This window comes from Lemur catta, chromosome 5 (assembly GCF_020740605.2).
Source record: "Lemur catta isolate mLemCat1 chromosome 5, mLemCat1.pri, whole genome shotgun sequence".
Classification (NCBI taxonomy): Eukaryota; Metazoa; Chordata; class Mammalia; order Primates; family Lemuridae; genus Lemur; species Lemur catta.
The window spans coordinates 112,112,676-112,131,478 of record NC_059132.1 but is presented as its reverse complement, the minus strand read 5'-3'; the positions used below and the strand labels follow the sequence as shown (position 1 = coordinate 112,131,478).

At 46.9% G+C, this 18,803-nt stretch overlaps 1 protein-coding gene across 1 annotated transcript in view; it reads left to right on the top strand.

The window, feature by feature from the left end:
• PALLD (palladin, cytoskeletal associated protein) overlaps nucleotides 1-18,803 on the top strand; it is a 196,832-nt gene that overhangs the window by 11,187 nt on the left and 166,842 nt on the right. The window contains exons 3-7 of the mRNA XM_045552536.1: nucleotides 4,911-4,977; nucleotides 6,229-6,334; nucleotides 8,718-8,792; nucleotides 11,003-11,144; nucleotides 11,673-11,696. Coding sequence (XP_045408492.1) covers nucleotides 4,970-4,977; nucleotides 6,229-6,334; nucleotides 8,718-8,792; nucleotides 11,003-11,144; nucleotides 11,673-11,696 — 355 coding nt within the window. The 5' untranslated portion in view covers nucleotides 4,911-4,969. The remainder of the gene's footprint in view (nucleotides 1-4,910; nucleotides 4,978-6,228; nucleotides 6,335-8,717; nucleotides 8,793-11,002; nucleotides 11,145-11,672; nucleotides 11,697-18,803) is intronic.

Sequence of the window (18,803 nt, the reverse complement as noted above, 5' to 3'; positions counted from 1 at the left end):
ATTGGACAGTATGCAGAGCATCGTCTGACTTTTGAAAATATAAATATATTTATTACTTATCTACGTACACATGGATAAACTTTGAAATGATATACACCAAAGTATCTGAATTGCAGTATTCCAGATGACTTTTCTCTTTCATTCTTGTTTCTGTGTATTTTCTAGATCCTTTCTTAAAAGACAGTATTAAATTGGGTAAGTTTTAAAAACAGAAAGGGAGCTCCTTCTACAGTCAAGACAGGAGGCTTGCATGACGCTGCACTGGTGCCCTGCCAGCGCGTGGGGCCAGATCAGTGGCCTGCGATCCCTTCCCTCTGTGTGCAGGAGTTGACGATTTAGGAAAACAGGGCGAGTTAAGATTTAGGCAGGTAAATACTAGATGAACAGATGATGGTAACTGCAAGGACTAGAACATGCAACTCTTTCACATTGGAGCCTGCGTCAGAATCTGAAAGTGACAGTTGATAAACAGGAGGGAAATGTTAACCTGAGACCGGGTGTTTTCTCCTGCCGGGCAGGTGCAGGGCGGATGGCTGGCAGGAGGACAGGCTGGGGGTGGGAAGAACTGCCCTGAGGGAGGGAGGGGCCGCTGCAGAGGGGGAGATTTGATCTGCCGCCGCGGCCTGCAAGAGCTGCCCTGACACCTGAGCCACAAGGTGACATTGAGATTTCACAAGCGTTGGACAGGTGTGCGAAAACCAGCAAACATGTTCTTATTCGGGGACAGCAACCTTTTGGGCCCTTTCCCTTTCTCTGAAACTCAGCTAGAAAAAAACGCAGCAAGAATGGCTTTCTAAATGGAGGTCGGAGGAGGATTTTTCTGTGTGTGTGTGTGATGATTTCAATGTTTGGAATCAGGTGAAAAATAGCGATTTCTCTCCCCAGTTCTTGGCCACTCGGAGAGTGTCTGTGATAACTTCCATATGGTTTTTGCCACCCCTCCCCTTCTCCCAAACCCTTTTATGACTCCAATAAAATGGTCTCTCGAGTGACCCCAACCGTCTGATGGCCGAGTCTTCCCTGGCGTTCCCGGCTCGGCTCTCCCTGCCCTCGTCACAGTCAAAGGTTTCCTTGTCTGCAACCTATTTTTGAGGGTCTGTTGTTTGTTTTGCCCAGTTTCCCCCCTCCTCCCCCAGTTAACCCTGCACTGTTAATCTCCCCCGCCCACAGGCGATGCCGTGGCAACCAAGTCCAAGCGCAGCGGCCCCGAGTTCCAGACCCCACGCGAGTGTCTGGCTCGGCCTCCCGGCAGCCGCTCCCTCTGGTGGCACAGCCTCTCCCTGTGCCACGCGGGCTTCGCCACTCCCGGCTGCGCTTGCTCCCCCAGCAGACGTGAAAGGCCGAGGAACACGGGCGTGCGCGGCACAGGAGGGTCACGTGGTGGGAGGGGAGGGCACGGACCACGAGTTCAAACTAGTGAGTGCACTTCCTGTCACCACTGCCTTCAAGTTACGTGACCTCACGCGAATTGCCTAACCTCTTGGTTCCTCCGTCGCTTATCTGTAAATTGGAACTCACTTCCTGCCGAGGTTCACTAGTATGGTAACTAAATGACGTAGCGCACCTAGCAGACTAACAGCGGGGTGGTCAAAAGTTGGTAGTTCGCTTCCTAAGCCCACGTGACTTCTCAGGGAACTAACGATTTCCTGGCGGGTGTGACACTGTAGGTGACGTGAGTGGTGTCGACGGGAGCACTGGGAGCTCAGAGAAGAAAGAGCACAGAGCGATGGCTGGCTGATCGTGAAGGAGAGGACATCGGGAGGGACTGGAGGCCGAGGCAGGAGGGTCACTTGAGGTCAGGAGTTCAAGACCGGCCTGAGCAAGAGTGAGACCCCGGCTCTACAAAAAAATAGAAAAATTAGCTGGGCGTCGTGGTGCACCTGTAGTCCCAGCTACTGGGGAGGCTGGGGCAGGAGGATCGCTTGAGCCCAGCAGTGTGAGGTTGCAGTGGGCTGTGATGAAGCCCTTGCACTCCACCCTGGGCAACAGAGTGAGACCCTGTCTCGGGGGGGAAAAAAAACTGGGTAGAAGTTTCCTAGGGAGCGAATACTATAATTTAAAGTACAAATATGGAAAACAAGCAAAGCGGGAAAGCCCCCACCTCCTCTGGGTCCGATGGAGCCTTCCTGCCACCCTCCTTAAAATTGCAACCCCTCCTGCCACATGCCCAGCACAGCCTGTGCCCTCCCCTGCTTAGCACTTTCCCGCCTCACCCCCCGCCGTGTCGTGTGTTTATTTCTCGTGTGTTCTCATGAGGGCAGGGGTGTGTGTGTGTGTGTGTGTGTGTGTGTGTGTGTGTGTGTGTAGTGTGTGGGGTGTGTGGTGTGTGGTGTGTGTGTGTGGTGTGTGGGGTGTGTGTGTGGGGTGTGTGTGTGTGGGGTGTGTGGTGTGTGGGGTGTGTGTGTGGGGTGTGTGGTGTGTGGTGTGTGTGTGTGGTGTGTGGTGTGTGTGTGTGGGGTGTGTGTGTGTGGTGTGTGTGTGGTGTGTGTGGTGTGTGTGTGGTGTGTGGTGTGTGTGTGGGGTATGTGGTGTGTGTGGTGTGTGTGTGGTGTGTGTGGTGTGTGTGGTGTGTGGTGTGTGTGTGGGGTGTGTGGTGTGTGTGGGGGGTGTGTGTGGGGGGTGTGTGGTGTGTGTGTGTGGTGTGTGTGTGGGGTGTGTGTGTGGTGTGTGTGTGGGGTATGTGGTGTGTGTGGTGTGTGTGGTGTGTGTGGTGTGTGTGTGGTGTGTGGTGTGTGTGTGGGGTATGTGGTGTGTGTGTGGTATGTGTGTGTGGTGTGTGTGTGTGGGGTGTGTGGTGTGTGTGTGGGGTGTGGTTGTGTGTGTGTGTGTGTGTGGTGTGTGTGGTGTGTGTGGTGTGTGGTGTGTGTGTGTGTGTGGTGTGTGGTGTGTGTGTGGGGTGTGTGGTGTGTGCGTGTGGTGTGTGCATGTGGTGTGTGTGTGGGGTATGTGGTGTGTGCATATGGTGTGTGTGTGGGGTGTGTGTGTGGGGTGTGTGGTGTGTGTGTGGGGTGTGTGGTGTGTGTGTGTGGTGTGTGTGGTGTGTGTGTGGGGTGTGTGGTGTGTGTGTGTGGTGTGTGGTGTGTGTGTGGGGTATGTGGTGTGTGCATGTGGTGTGTGTGTGGGGTGTGTGTGTGTGGTGTGTGGTGTGTGTGTGGGGTATGTGGTGTGTGCGTGTGGTGTGTGTGTGGGGTGTGTGTGTGTGGTGTGTGGTGTGTGTGGGGTATGTGGTGTGTGCGTGTGGTGTGTGTGTGGGGTGTGTGTGTGTGGTGTGTGGTGTGTGTGTGGGGTATGTGGTGTGTGCGTGTGGTGTGTGTGTGGGGTGTGTGTGTGGGGTGTGTGGTGTGTGTGTGTGGGGTGTGTGGTGTGTGTGTGTGGGGTGTGTGTGTGTGGGGTGTGTGCGTGTGGTGTGTGCGTGGGGTGTGTGTGTGTATGTGTGTGTGTGTGTCTTCCTCACCGCCCCCCCCCTTACCTGTGGAGCACACACGCCAGCAGGTTCAGCTCCGTGGCTCAGGGTTCCTGCCTTGGAAGTGCAGGAGGTTCTGGCAAATAAAGCTAGAAAACCAGGTTAGAAATCGTGAAGTCCATTAAATGTCAGGCTTGGGGGTTTTTAATTTACTGAGTGGAGACTCAAATCACCTGCTTTCTTTAACAACAAACGTGTACTCTAGGAACGTTAATCTGATGGAGCGCACAGGTGAATTTGAGAGGGAGAGAGATGGGAAGATAAGATAAGAGTCTGTGGTAGCCCAGGCACCAGGTGAAGACAGCCTGCACTGGGTGGTGGTTACAGAAATAAATAGGAAGGGACAGCAAACATTCCAGCAGAATTACCTAAACATGACTGTTTTCAATGTCAATAAAAGGCTGGAAAAAACATACTGCAGCCGAGTCCCGGGAGGGAGCACCAGGCAGCCGTCCAAGGGAACCGAGTGACGCACGTATTCTACGTCTGGTGATGGCAAAAGTAGCTAATTGCAAAGCACGCATATAGCACGAATCCATCTGTATCATTATGCACAGTAATGTATGTATGTTGACACAAAGTATTTAACTTCCCTGAAAAAATGCAGACCGGACTGTTTACATGTGCAGAATGGTATTTACAAAGGTTCCTACTGATTGTGACTATTATGTCACACAATTCTGTGCTATTTGGTTATTTTTCTATACACATGTATTATTTTATAAGGCAATTTAAATAACCCAAGTTAAATATATCTTAGAAACATCAAGACTATACTTTTAACTCTTGCAATTATTTTAAAATCTATCGTCTAAAATCTCTTGATACAAAATAGGTAGACATTAAAATCTGAGCGTCGTTTATTTACATTTTGACTAAAAAGCTGATACAGTAACCTTTTGTGTAGGAACAGTAACGATGCCAAGGAGTTTGGGAGAGGCTGGTCCAAACTCCGAGGCCCCTCCTTCCACAGTGAAGCCACTGCTGCACTTGATCTTCCCCAAGAGGCAGACGGCATCTGCCGGTTAATGAGAAATGAAGATGTTAATAGTCCACGCTCCGTAGTGTCCTGGAGAGGGCTGCGGTTTGAGAGCGTGGACGTTTCTCACACGGACACATTATGCACACGTATTCCATAGTTCATGAGCTGTTTGAAAGTGGGGCTGTGATGGGCACAGTGATAAAAACGAAACCAAAAATAAATCTGCCATTAAAAGCATATTGCTTTAAAGAAAGCTATTTATCATAATTCTTTTTAATAATGCTTTTGCGAAGAAATGGTCCAATGGAAAATGGTCTAAACCTGAATCATTCTCTATTCCATTGTGTAATTAGGTCAAAAACAAGAATTTGTATGTTATTATTTAAAATGAGTAATATAATTCTTTGAATTCTTATAAATACTGCTGACATCTTAACTTTGTCGTTGTCTTTGATGCTTCCCCAGGTGCCAGTTCAACAGATTCGGACAGTGAAAGTTTGGCTTTCAAGTTAAAAGCTGGAGTTATGCCACAGTAAGTGCCTACAATTCCATCAGTTATTCATGAACAAAGAGTGGCAGCCGAATGATTGGGGTCTGGAGCTGTGCACGCCGTGCTTTGAAGGAAAAGGTCAAATGATGTCAATCAGAGATCAAATATTTGAAGTTCAACCGAATTTTTTAACTTACACATTTGAACTATAAAGTCTGCATTTCGTCATTGACATGCCCAAATTTAACCATAAACATTAGTTTCAAAGACAGCTCTCTAACTGATTATAAACATATGAAAAGAGCTATCACATTGACAGAAAATCAGTTAAATCATTCCTAAAATGTAAATGAGAACCAATTTATCTATACAAATCGGAAAATATCTAAGTAGGCCAGAAATGGATTTTCATTCAGAGAAAATCTATTTCTATTTAGATCTTGTACCTGAAAAAATCACAGAATTTAGTTATTCCTACAAAGACACGTGGGCTATTAATAAAATGTTAATAGCTTAATTATTTAGCAAAGATAAAATCTACCAGAAATTTGTAGAAAACTTCATTCATATTGAAACTGTGATAATAAATTCCTCTGATCTGCTAGTACATACATGGCCATTGTACACATTCAGCATCAAATAATCACAGCTGCTAAAGGTGCCTTATAAGACCACGTACTTTCCCACCCCTGATTTTAGACAAGAAGGTCAAGTTTAGAGAAGTTACGTGACTGGCTTGAGACGGTACTGCCGGCTACTTGGACAGCTGGGCCTGGAACCAACTCTTCTTCATCTTTTCTCTGCACCTCACTAACTGTTATGCACTAGGGAAAGACAAAAATTCCAAGATACTCTCAACAAAATCAGAAACCAGAACAAAGAACAGCTGCTAGACTTAAAACAGACAACCAAAACTTTCAGTTAATTATAGGACCCTAACCCTAAACATATTTTCAAATATCTGCTGACTGATAAAGATTGGACTTTTTCCAAATATTTCATTTTAAGATTTTCAAGTTTGATACTTTGGAGTGTTCAGCCATGTCTGTGTTACATCTCGCTTGCTTTCCTTTTATCCATGTGTTGACTTTTGCTAAACGTCTATTCGATGCAGTCTGTGCGTGTGCTGACCGCAGGAATTCTGGCCGCTGGTCGCGGGTCCCCGTTTCTGAAGCAATTATAGTCGAAGTGGATTGGGCGTGCGAACAGAAACCCTGCTCTTTGGAAGTGTTTCAAAGGATAGTTCCTGCTGAAAAAGATTCTGACTTGAACACTTGCCTCCCTATCTTCCAGAGCTCAAAAGAAAACAACTTCTGTGTCCTTGACAATAGGAGCGTCATCTCCAAAGACGGGGGTGACCACAGCTGTGATCCAACCGCTGTCTGTCCCTGTTCAACAGGTAGGTGCGCCTTGGCCAGCACCTGCGAGGAGGTGAGCTCGTGAGCGGACTTTGGTTTTAAGAATATGACTTGATTCTGACTGGTATACTCCCTCGAACTGGGAGGAATGAAAATGGCACATGATGCTCCTCCTTCTCATCCACCAAAAATAATCTCTCCCCACGGCCACACCACGCACTAGTCAGCATCTGCATTTCTGCTGGGAACCTCTTTCCCGACCGGCTGATGATCTGACTAAATGGTGTCTGTTTTAGCCATAACTATTTCTTCCTCACATATGCAATCTCTTCATTTAGCCAAATTCATTGGCTCATTTCAAACAAATTAAAAGGCAAGAAAAGTCCACATGCCAACAAAAAGCTTTCCCATTCCTAAAATCTAAACAGATAAGAAAAACAACTCAAGTCCCTTGACTTCACCACGCTTTTTGTTCCTGCCTTTATTTCCTTGCAAGACTGCTTTAGCCAGGAAAGAACAATACTATAATCTACCAGAAAGTAATTGTAGCGAACTTAACTTTGCAAACACAAGCAACATGAACTTTTTTTAAAAAAGTAAAAAATGTTTTATCTAAATGTCTCTAAATCATGATGATATAATGAATATCATCAAAGACAACACCCACAGAGGGGTTTTTCCCCACACTCTTGGGTGTGAACTCAGTCCTAACTGGTGACTGTGTCCTGCGGCCAGCACCACACTTGTCATCGGCCTGTGTGACCCACCGAGTGCTGAGGGGTGTTTTAGTAGCTACAGTGTGTGATGTGCACTCTGCGATGTGCAGAAAATGCAGACAGTAGAGAAAAGACATTTGTCCTCATAAACTTGAATCAAGCAGGATAAGGTAGTACTAGATGGCATATAACGTAAGCATTAAACCCTACACCAGAGTGAGTTTTACAGAAATATTTCTGATTAAATCAGTGGGGTTTTTTTTTTTTTTTTTTTGTGTGTGTGTGTGTGTGTTTGATGTTTAAATATTGATAAGTTTCTACTGAATGGTTAGCACTGAGCTAGGAGTTTCAAGGCAGGAAAAAAAAGTGACCAGCCCCATTTCCAAACAGTTTACAAACCAGTCTGAGAAATAAGAAATACACACAAAACACTTCTTAGATAGGACGGAACGTGTTGAGGTGTGACAAAGGAGCCTAAGAACAGAGAGATGTGTGTATCATTCTCGTGCAAAGAGCACATTTCTAAGTTGTGTAGGTTCTACAGGAACACTGGGTGGAATGCGGTATGTCCATCCCACGTGTACAGCCAGAAGCATGACGTGCTCAGAGACTCCGTCACTTGGTGTCGTGGGCAGAGTGACACCCAGGTTAGGGCTCTGAAGCCAGACTGCCGGGTTTGATCCCAGTTCTGCCACTTCCTAACTAAGGGGCCTCAACAAATAGTGTCGTAGAGACTGTGCCTCGTTTATTCATCTGAAAAATGAAGGTAATTTTACCACCAATCCCATGGGGTTGTCGTGGAGATTCAGTGAGTTAATCTTCATGTGAAATTTAGAGCGGTACCTGGCCCAGAGCAAATACTATAAAAGTGTTCATATATTCTTTGGACATAAAAAAACAGTGACAAGCGAAACCCAGACCTCCCGAGTCACAGGCCGGTGGAGAGTCCTCCAGGTGTGGGGACGAGGCCCGCTCCCGTCCGGCGTCCCTGCTCCTCTGCCAGCGGCCACGGCGCCTGCGGCAGGTTCAGGCACAGTCCCGGGTCACCGCCATTTCGGGTTGAGACGCCAGCAACCACTTATCTAAGTGAATGAGTCCAGGTTATTTGAAAATAAGTGTTTGTGCACAAAGAAATATTTTCCATTCATGACTCTGAAATCCTTACATTTCCCTAGAGACGAATGCCGTTCGATCAGTGTTTCGGCACCTTTATTTTGTTTTTTGCACATCAAGAAAAAAATAATATATATTCCTTTCCCCTTCTTTTCCTATAATCCCTATATCAAAAAAAGAATGGACGTTAAAAATAAGATAGGTAGATATTTGATAATTTACTTTACCCACCGCTGCCAATAGCTGATGCTTTTAATGTCATGAATCCAGGCTGTGCTTAAAGCATGAGGTCTGGGGGAACTGTTAAAGAGACCCCTGTGAAGTCCCCCACAGAAACCCATTTGGTAATAGCATTTGGCAGCACACGGCTCCCCGAGGACCGGGGAACTTTTACCCCGAGTGTCCTTTTGAGTGGAGTGGAGCAACAGCTGTGGGCTGGGGAAGGGGACCGAGGGCTGCGGAGTGGGGGCCGTGGCCATGTGTGGCGGAGCTCCGGCCGCCCGGGCGGGCGGTCCCCGCAGTGAGAGGCTGCTGGAGCCCGTCTTTCCCCAGTTTGTGTATTTGGAATTTGACCCGTGTGCCTCTGCCTTTTCAGGTTCAGAGTCCGACCTCGTATCTGTGCCGACCGGATGGAACCGCTGCCGCCCACTTTCCTCCTGTTTTCACAAAGGTCTGACATCTGGAAGGCTCATTCCCTGCGTTTGCTGGGTCCTCAGGTCCCACCCACGCGTGGCTCCGTGGAGCCTCTTTACAAATTAAAGTGAACAGATTAGCAGGCTGATTATCACGGTTACCTTTGCGGCTGACTAGCTATGTGTTGAACAGCTGTTGTGTGACAATAATCTTGTGACAAGTCTAAGGAGGTGTGTGTGGGCAGGGATCTCAGTGTCAGGGACTTGGTGCGTGACAGGAGGGCCCTCGCGTGCACCCTGAACACCCAGGCCCCGGGGTCTGCACCTGGTGATCGGCCTGCCGGGTGCAGCCCCCAGGGCTCTACAAGCTGTCTCCTGTGGGGTCCTCGTGTCATCCCGAGGGTCTCCTGGCGGCTCGCTGTGTTTGGCCGTGGCTTTCTCCGAGATAGGAAAAGTTTGTTCCAGGAGGGGCCAAGTTGTAATCCCGGCATGATTACGGAGCTTCGGCTGCGTGAGTTCCTGGGCGTCTGCCCGTGTCCTACATCTCGGACTTCCCAACACTGAAAAAAATAATTTCAGGGATAAATCAAAGTCTCCTTTGGTGCCTCAAAGCTCAAGGGTGAAAAATACTTGGGTGCCATTTGCAGTGGCCCGTGCGTGGCTTCCTGGACAAGCCTGGAGACAGCTAACGCGCTGCCTGCCGTGTGGGCTGCGCTTAACCAGGCTGGCTTTGAGCACGGCGCCACGTGAAGCAGAACCCTGCAGTCGATTCATGAGAATAGAACATGTTGATGTTCTTATTGGTACAGTTAATATTGACAATTTAATTCTAAAAACGTGGGTTGTGTTGCATGTAACTCATGCACAGAAAACAATAAAACATAACAAATTAGGATCATTTTGTTTTCATAAAACACCGTGGCCCCAGGGGAAATGTTGTTTTCCAGTGTGGCCGTCACCGTGTGGACAGGTTGATCCGCAGAAACTGGACCCCATGACTAACACTTACCCTGTTGGGATCCACTAAGTTCCATCTTTTCTGGACCCAATCAAAGTTAAAAAATTGATTTAAAATCAGAGACTTTCTACATTTTAAAAATAAGAAAGGAGAAAGAATACAATCAGAAATAGTTGGTAATCTTAATCTTTTCACTTAGAAGAAAAAAGTCATTCTTGTTACTTCCCAAAATTCTCATCAGATACCTTCTCAGACGCCACGTGAGGGTCTCTGGTTCTCCTGCTGACGCCGTGGGCCTGGAGCTGCCCGTCTCCACACAGGCACGGCAGGACACCTGCCATGGGGACGTCATTTATTGTCCCCTCAGATAATTCAGACCAAACCAAACAAAGCCCACACACACTTGCTGGTGTATATGTGCTTGCTTTTGGTCTACGGACCGGTAAAGTACTTTACTACGATTGAATTGCTTTAAGAGTCCTGCATGCTTTACGTTGGATCCAGTACTCTACAATCAAACGTTTAAACGAGCCCCTTGCTAGTTAATCCTAGAGGAAGAAGAGAGAGGATTCATATGCAGGAGCTATTAATGTCTTGATATTTAATAACAAGTATAAAAGCTTTACCTCTCTGCATCTATAAAGCCAAATTAATTTCTAATCTGTGGGATCGTGAAGATTTATTGGTCTGGAGTTGGAGTGGGGCGAGGGACAGCAAAGGCAGTGGCAGGGAGGAGGAAATGAAGGCCGATGAGGGAGAAAGGCCGCAGGTTTATGATCTTACTCAGAATCTCAAAATGAGAAAATACCGAAACCCATGCGCTTAGCAGACCTGGCGTAGGAAACTAGGCAAGCGAGGCAGGGGGGAGTACAGACATGAAGAGGTTAGAGCACGCAAGAGCAAATGCATGTGTTTTTTGTTCTGTCTGGCTTTCGTGAGAATGTGCGTTCATTTGGAGCGTGGTAGTGTTAAGAAGTGTGCAGATGGAGAAAGGTAACAGTGGTGACCAGCAAATGCCATACATTCGGAAGAGTCGATGCAAATTTGCAGACAGGCCAGAGAGTTCTGCAGGGCTCCTGGCAAACCTCACTCATTTCATGGCACGGAGATCGTGAAGAGCCGTTGGTCGGCGGGTGCAAAGGTGTTTGTCCTCACCTGAGTTGGCAGCCGTTATTTTATGATGCCTTTTGTATTTTGTTTTCTTTGTGTATAGTTTGGATGTTTATTCTGCCCTGTGAAATTGCTTAGAAACACAGCGAAGTCTGAAGGGTGCGTCTGCCTTGATTTCAGGAGCTGCAGAGTGTGGTGGCAGCCGAGGGCCAGGTGGTGGTCCTGGAGTGCCGGGTGCGGGGGGCACCCCCCCTGCAGGTCCGCTGGTTCCGGCAAGGGAGCGAGATCCAGGACTCTCCAGATTTCAGAATTCTGCAGAAAAGTAAGCAGGGGTGCCCACTTCCCCAAATCCGACCGTTTTATTCTCTCTAACTTCAGGAAAACGAGGGAGGGCTGAGTCATCCAGATGAGTCGGATTCTATGTCAGAGCGTGGTCAGGCCAGATGATCCCCACTGTGTGAGAGCTAAGAAAGTAGAACTGCGGCCCCTTGGAAACACTGATGACAGTTATATACTCCTCCTTCCAAAAAAGTGCATGTGTACATCAGGGCTCAAAGTTGAGTAATTTAGGAGGTTCACAAGCTCATGGCTCAACTGCGAACTGCAGTTTAAAAAACTTCCTAGAGTACAGTGTCACCAGAGATCCAGTTTCTGTATTTATAGAAATACAAGCTGATCTACTGTCACTTTCAGTGTGTCTTTTGTATTTCGGAGTTTGACTGTAATGTTTCTGCAGACACGTCCTGGGCAGGGCTGTAGAAACGGGTTGGTAAGTTTATTATGGAATGGAACCCCATTCTAATACTTTGTTCTGATTTATTTTATTCTATTTTTTTCATGTGGCAAACAGAACCCAGATCTACGGCTGAACCCGGTAAGAATCTCTTTGTGCGGGGAGGGAGGTAATGTGGCTTTGGGTTTCAATAGTTCTTTGTCTCTGCTGTAAAGCCATAAGCGGGACGATGTTTTTGCAGTTCCCTGGAAACGCGAAACCCCCTTACAGACAATATCTTCTTTATCTTGGGGTCTGCACGCTGCATTTTACATCAGCTTCTTTATTAGTGAAACATTAAGTTCCATTCAGACAGGAAGGTCAGGCTTTTTAAAATATAGTCTTTTATGCTCAGAAAGCAAAGTGAGCTAAGGATGGAAAAACATCCTCCTAAAATTCCGGCAGAAAAGCACAATCTGCTGCTCGCTGCCCTGACCTGGCCCCTGGCCACTGGGCTCCTCCATCGCTCTCAGCGGGGGCAGCCCACGGTCACGGGCAGGCGGACCCGGCGGGTCTCCTGCGTGTGCCCTGAGCCGTAACTTCTGCTGCTTTGCATGAAGAAGGTCATTTTGCCCTGGGCTCCCTTAACGACAGGTCACCTGGCCTCGTCAGAGCGCTCTGAGCCCCAGAAGCCCCGGCCGACGGCTCCCTGGCCTCAGACTCCTTGTGTATTTACGAGTCCTCGAGGACTGACACGGGGTTTGTAAAGGAAACAAAACTTTTACGGAGGTATTTCCTAGTACGTCCTCCCTGAGACTGTTTTCTTTTGTATTTTTCCCATCAGCAAAGTCACAGTGCCACTGATTTCTTAGCAAAGGGTAGAAAAACAAGCCGCTTTCCTGTCTGTGCCTCTGCCCCGTGTCTAGCAGATCTTGCCAGATGTGTCTTAGGAGCCGTGACCCTGCTCTGACCCTTCTTGGCGATGGGAAGGTTCTCTCTGGGCTGCTGCGGGTCACATTCCAGGATCAGCCCTTGAACCTCCCGCACCTGAGTTTGGGGTTTTAAAAGCAGTGCGTGGCCCTAGTTGGGGCCACAGCGTAAGGGAGGCTGAGTCGTGTCCTTGGGGAAGAACTGGACCCGCTGTCCTCTTGTCACGAGTCACCACTAGAGCAGGCCACCACCGAACGTACCAGTCACCATGCCAATCGCTGCAGTCCCTTTCCAGACTGTGCAAACACACTGCGTATCTTGTCTGTGACATGTCTTTGTATGAAATTGTGTGGTGCTTAGTTCCCTGGCACGTGGGACTTCTGCATCAGCTAGGATGGACATCCTGCAGGGAGGTGGGACACATATTTTGCTTTTACTATTTTAAGTAGACTTTAAAATATAAATAAAAGTAAAAGTAGGAACTGAACATCTCTTTTATCTATGAGAAACAGCTTATTATGTGAAACAAACCAATAAAGCAATTTATGTCTTTTAATGTTTTATGTACAAATAAGCCTGAAATCTTGAGCCAAAAATTCTGCAAACATTATTACTGGAATGGATTAAGGCTGCTTTTGATGTTGCATTTTGGACTCTGAGCAAATTCGTGCAACTCATTCTTCATCATGCTGTTGTTATCCGTTGTCATTAGATGGACATTCATTAAACGTATGTCTCCCATATTCTAGGCTGGAAAATCATAAACTGACCATCATCTAAAAATTCAAAACACTGGTTAGAAACTGCAGTTTAGTTTTGAGTATGTGCATATTGGAAAGTTGGAAACACCCAGAACATACTGGCTACTGAGGAATAAGTTTGGATAAGGAGGGAGGGCCCACGCCCCACTCCCCACCGCCTCTCCCCTTACTCTGCCTGCAGACACCCCCTCTCTTTCACTTACAGTTTGCTGTTTTGCTTCTAGAATATAGTTTTGATTGTGAATTATTTAATAAAATTCATCCTAAGCAGCTTCATGGAATCACCTGACCTCTAGAACTTGCTTAAATGCCTTTTGGGTCAAGGTGGTGAAATCATGAAGAAAAGAACAAGACCGGGCAGGCCTTCCTTTCAGACTCCTTCTCCTGGCAATGTGTAAAAAGGTTTCCTCTCCATGTTCACTGAATTTTCTTATTTTTATTTTCCCTTTAGTTAGATCTGGAAGTATTTAAGAAAACAGACTCCTCCATTCCAACCACAATAACAGCATTTGCTGAAAACAAATTTTTCTTGGCAGAGAAATATTTCAAGCCAATCTGTCAATATAAGAAAAAAACATATACAGTCAGGAGCTGCTGATATCGAACACAGCAAATTTTCCCTGACCTCTAGTGACTTCCCCGCAGTTACAGTCACCGTGGCGCTGTCAGGACCGGTCCTTCTCCGTCGCAGGGAAGTGTCACCGTGCTGCATGTCGGGAAATCGGCAGTTGGCACTCAGCGCTCAACAGTCTCTGATCGCATTCTCTAAACAAACAGAAAAACCCTCAGGCGCATGAATGCCGACTCAAGGGACTGCTCATGTGCGTGGTTATGAGCAAGAACCTCAGAACAAGCAAATGTTACAGCATATTTGTGTTTACACAAAGCTTAGCATGCCTGACAAAACCAGGTCCGATTCTTCTACGCGCTGCCAAGTGTTTCCCTTGTGTTGACCTTGAAGTTGCTATGTCAGGGGAAAAAGCAAAATAAACACGACCATCTACTCCCCATCAGTGAGCTGATGGGCTGTTCTACCTAATGGGCCCCTGACCTGTTCGACTGTGTAGAACGCATCAGTCGTAGGAACTGGCTCCCGGGTGGCTCTTTTTTAGCCCTGGTGACGTGGACAGGAGAGAAACAGACATGACTGCAACACATCTGGGGCAGGAGATAAATTTTATAGGACTAGGTCAGGGATATTATCCAAATGCTAAACATAAGTAGCCTTTGAAATTCAGGAAAATATTCAAGCTTTTAGATTGTATCACCCACCCTTTGTTTTTTGTCCTGTCTCCCCTTCTCCTGACATAATCACTCCCTCCTTGGGGGCCGGCTTTTGTGAGAGCTCTCCCTGTCTCTCTCCTCTCTCTCTGACTCTCTCTCTCTCACACACACACTCACTCCTCCCTCCCTCTCTTCTGCTCTTTCTCCATCTCCATCATTCTTTTAATCTCTTTTTTCTTTTCTCTTTAATGTCCTTCCTTATTCACAGGCAAGATGTTTTAGTTCTAGAAATAAAATTGAAATTCCCCAGTCTGTAGCCCATTAGCGATTAGATATGTAGATAAAGGACACAGCAGGTTCCCTCCCAATGCATTTGTGCAACTGCAGCAGGTTTTTCTTGTCACTGCTGTGTTGCATCTGTCTGATGTGTTTTACACGCCCGCTCTGTCTAGACAGCAGTCAGCTTGCATCACAGATCTTTGCAGACTGCTTTGTGAATTAATGGCTAGTCGGCCTACTTAAGACCAGCATCCGTTTGTCACGTTACCTGCTCTGGCCTTCTTTGACGTGCTGACTCTACACTGATTGAATTCTTCAACGCCTTGTCCGGGGGTGGGGACAGGAGACTCACTGCACAGCTGGGAATGCTCAGGCTGTTACTCAGCTGTCTGCAAACAGCCGCAGACGGCACTGAGTTACTTCTGTGTCACTGTCTAATGGCACGCAGAGTTGCAAACACAGAGCGTGTCTTCCTGGTTGGGGAATTATACATAAAGTATGGTGCCTCCTGCTTTCAGTGTGAATCTCTGCTGCCCAGCATGCTCCATCCTAGGTCTTGTACGGTAGAGTTCATGTTTGATTCTGTGATTCAAAGCCAAGTAAATTATCCTCAGCTAACTGCACTGGGTGTTAAGTTGTAGGAGGGCAGTGCTGGGGCTGTTTGTTGAGATCCCAGTAGGTCGTGCACAGGTAAAAACTTAATGCAGGTTCTAGGTTAGGATGGTGGGTTGAACAAAAGGTTGCAGGACAAAAGCAGGCTGTGTAAAGCCTTTGGGTCCCTAACTGTGTGACAAGGTGCCCGAATGGTGCACCAAACTGCCAGGGGTGCTGTAATATATGTAAAATTTCTGATGCAAACACATCGAGACTTGACGTCTGACAGATATGACACTACCACTAGCTTGAAATAGCTCAGAATTTCAACATTAGATCACCCTCCACACTTTTCTATGACATCATATCTTTGTGAAACTGAGTTTTTGACGGGTGTGTGATAGAAAGCAAGGGCCCCATGAAAATGCATGTGAAATGTGCAGCGAGGCTGCTTGTCCAGTCTGGGGCCAGGAGAGGCTGCACAGGCCCCACGCACACTGCCCTTAGGGAGTAGGTGTGGTTGCTTACAAATAAAATAATATCTTTCTTTCAATTCATGTATATTTTCTCTAACAGTAACTAACTAGCTTAGATGTAAATACTTATTACGTTCTTCAGAAATAACTACATAATAAATGGAACTGTTATTAGGTATGTCTTTTGGGAGCACCATAAAAGAATTACTAAGATATTTAGGGTTCCATGAACCCAGAAAGTGTTTTTCAGTCTTTGCGGGGAGGGGCGGACTCCAGGCACGCTTGAGGGCACACCACAAAGAAAACGGGGAGACTCTTTGAACCCTAAAGCCGAACGTGCCTCCTCCCTGCCCAATTCCCACACTCACCTTCTAGAATGCTGGCCTCTGAACTTTGCCTCCTTGGCAGAGACTGAGGGACTTTTCTCTGAGCAATCTGAACATCCCAAGAAAAAAAAAATTCATAGATAATGATTTGGGAGTTTCTCCTACAAAGACGCCACCTCGCTTATGCCCAGGGAGGCCAAAGCTGGCAGGTTCCTCTCTCGTGCTCAGAGCGTCTGGTCAGCTCACAACCGTGTCAGAGAAGCAGACATGAGAGAAATGTGAAGAAAACCTCTAACATGAATGATGTAGAAGAAAAAAAAGCAACTTTCCTGAAAAGCAACTTAGAGAAAACAAATTTGCAAAGAGAAGAAAATATTAATATAAGAAAAACAAAATCTCTCCTCAGGCAGATAAGAAAATCAGTGCATGCAAGAAGAACAATGAAAAGCTGTTTTAAAAAATGAAAGGGGGCATTTGGAAAACAAAAAGCGTTCTTGGAATGAAAAGGTTGGTAGCGGAAATCAAAGTTGAGAAAATGTCCTACAAAGTAGAGCAAAAGGAAGAAGAAGGGATGGAAGAGAGAAATGGGAGGAAATTAGAGAAAGCAGAGGACCAGCCCAGGGTTCCAGGAGGAGAGAAGGTAGAAGGGCACAGAAGGGATTATCAATGAAGTAATTCAAAAAATGTCCCCGAACTGGAAGCTATCAGTTTCCAGATTGAGAAAACCCACCAAGTGCACACTGTTTGGCACAAACTCAGAGCCGTGCACGTCATCGTGAAATTCAGAATATCCGGGACAAGGAGGTCACATGGCAGGTGTCCAGGGAGAAGCTGTGCAAACTGTCAGAACGACGGAGACCTTCTCCGCGGTCACACCGGACGCAGAGACACAGTGAAACACGACCTTCCCAATGCTCATGTGAAATTACCTCCAGCTTAAGATTCTACACTTCGGTTCTATATGAAGATCTAGAAAAGATATTTTCAGACTTGCAGGGTCTCCAGAGTTTTCCTCCACAGACCTTGACGGAGGACGTGCCCCCGTGGGAGACCGGCCCGGACAGAGCAGGCTGGCCAGGGTTCAGCAGGCAGGAGCCCCAACGTGAGCGAGAGGCAGCGGGACCAGGACGGTAACAGCGTCAGGACAGGGGCTGAGTCCGCACCGGAGCAGTGTGACTGCAGAGACAAACACGTTTCGTCCCCACCGCCTCTGGGCTGTCCCGTCTGGTCCTCTGGGGGCAGAATGGCGGGTGTCAGCTTGGCCAGATTCTCACATCTGCGTGGCCTGCCCTGGCGTCCCCTCCCTGCACCGCCGCCTGCATCAGCCGAGGATGCGCATTGCTGCACAGAAGGTCTGCTTCGGCTCAGCCCTCTCACCTGGAAGTCGCCGTGTTGAGCTGAGAACCAGGAAACACGGAGACCCCTCCTCCGCCGACGTCCCCCTGGCTGCCCAGTTCCCGCCCAGCCAAGCCCCCCAGACTGCCACGGCTGCAAGCCGGACCTCCCCAGGACCCGCCCTCGCCCACAGACGACCCTGCCGGGGCTTCCGCAAACCCTCAGGGAAGCCGGAGCTGGTTTGTGGCCCAGGGTGATTCCTGGGAGCTTGTTTCTAACAGTGACGAGGCTGCCTTTTCTTGGCATAGCAAGATTGGTGCTTGATGCCCAACTTTTTAAAACTAAAGAATGCATTTCTTAAGGGTACACACAGATGGAGCAAACATATAAAGAAAATGAAAGGAATTACTATCTCAGTAGAAGAAGACAAAATTGGGGGCGGCACACAAGGCATTTCCAAAGCGTCGGTAGTACCGTGTTCCTCAGGCTTAGGGTGGATACACAGGGGCTCATTTCGTTGTTATTCCCGACACTGCACATTTTAAATCTCCTTCTGTACGTATGATGGGGTTCACAATTTTTAAAAATCCTTTATAAATGCTAATGAAACCATTTGCATTTACCTGCACTGAATTTCGTCCTGTTGATTTTACCCCAGAGCCCTTTTTGATCAACTGTGTTGGCCAAACTGTGTGGTGGGAAAGGTGAAATCTGGCTTCCTTTTTAGTTACTTGGGGGGGAAAGGGAAGGAAGATGTTTATGAAAATGACCCCTTATTGCTCAGGGGACCCAGTAATCTTATCCTCGCTGCCTCATCATCTTATGAGTTTTCACTAAAAAAAAAAAAAAAAAAAAAAAAAAAGGTTTTTGTGTTTAACAAAGTGTTAAGTATTTCCAAGAAAAATGAAATTCAAGGTCTCCTTCTGGGAGATATTACTGTGATTAAGTAATTTTTAGGTAACTGCAAAGAACAGAACTTATCATCAGTAAAAACGGTTTCTGATTTAGTAACTTAGTATCTGCTCTCTAGTTGAAACCGTGGGAAATCAAACTCAGGAAAACTGGATTACAATGGATCATAATTAAAGTTGTTAAACTTTAAATGTTTCCATTTATACTACAATTTTTTTTTTAGTACAGATAAATAAGCTTCTAACTCCTTTATTTGACACGAGCAGTCATTTCCTGGTTTCCATTCCTTCCCAAAATGTATTTTACAGACGTTGTATAGGTCTTTGTTCAAGTAAGATGCTACCAGACGAAAATTCAGTATTACAGCCTGGCTCACATCATTCCCTCGTGGCTTTCCTTATTTCTGTAATGTCAGAACCATGCCAGCCACGC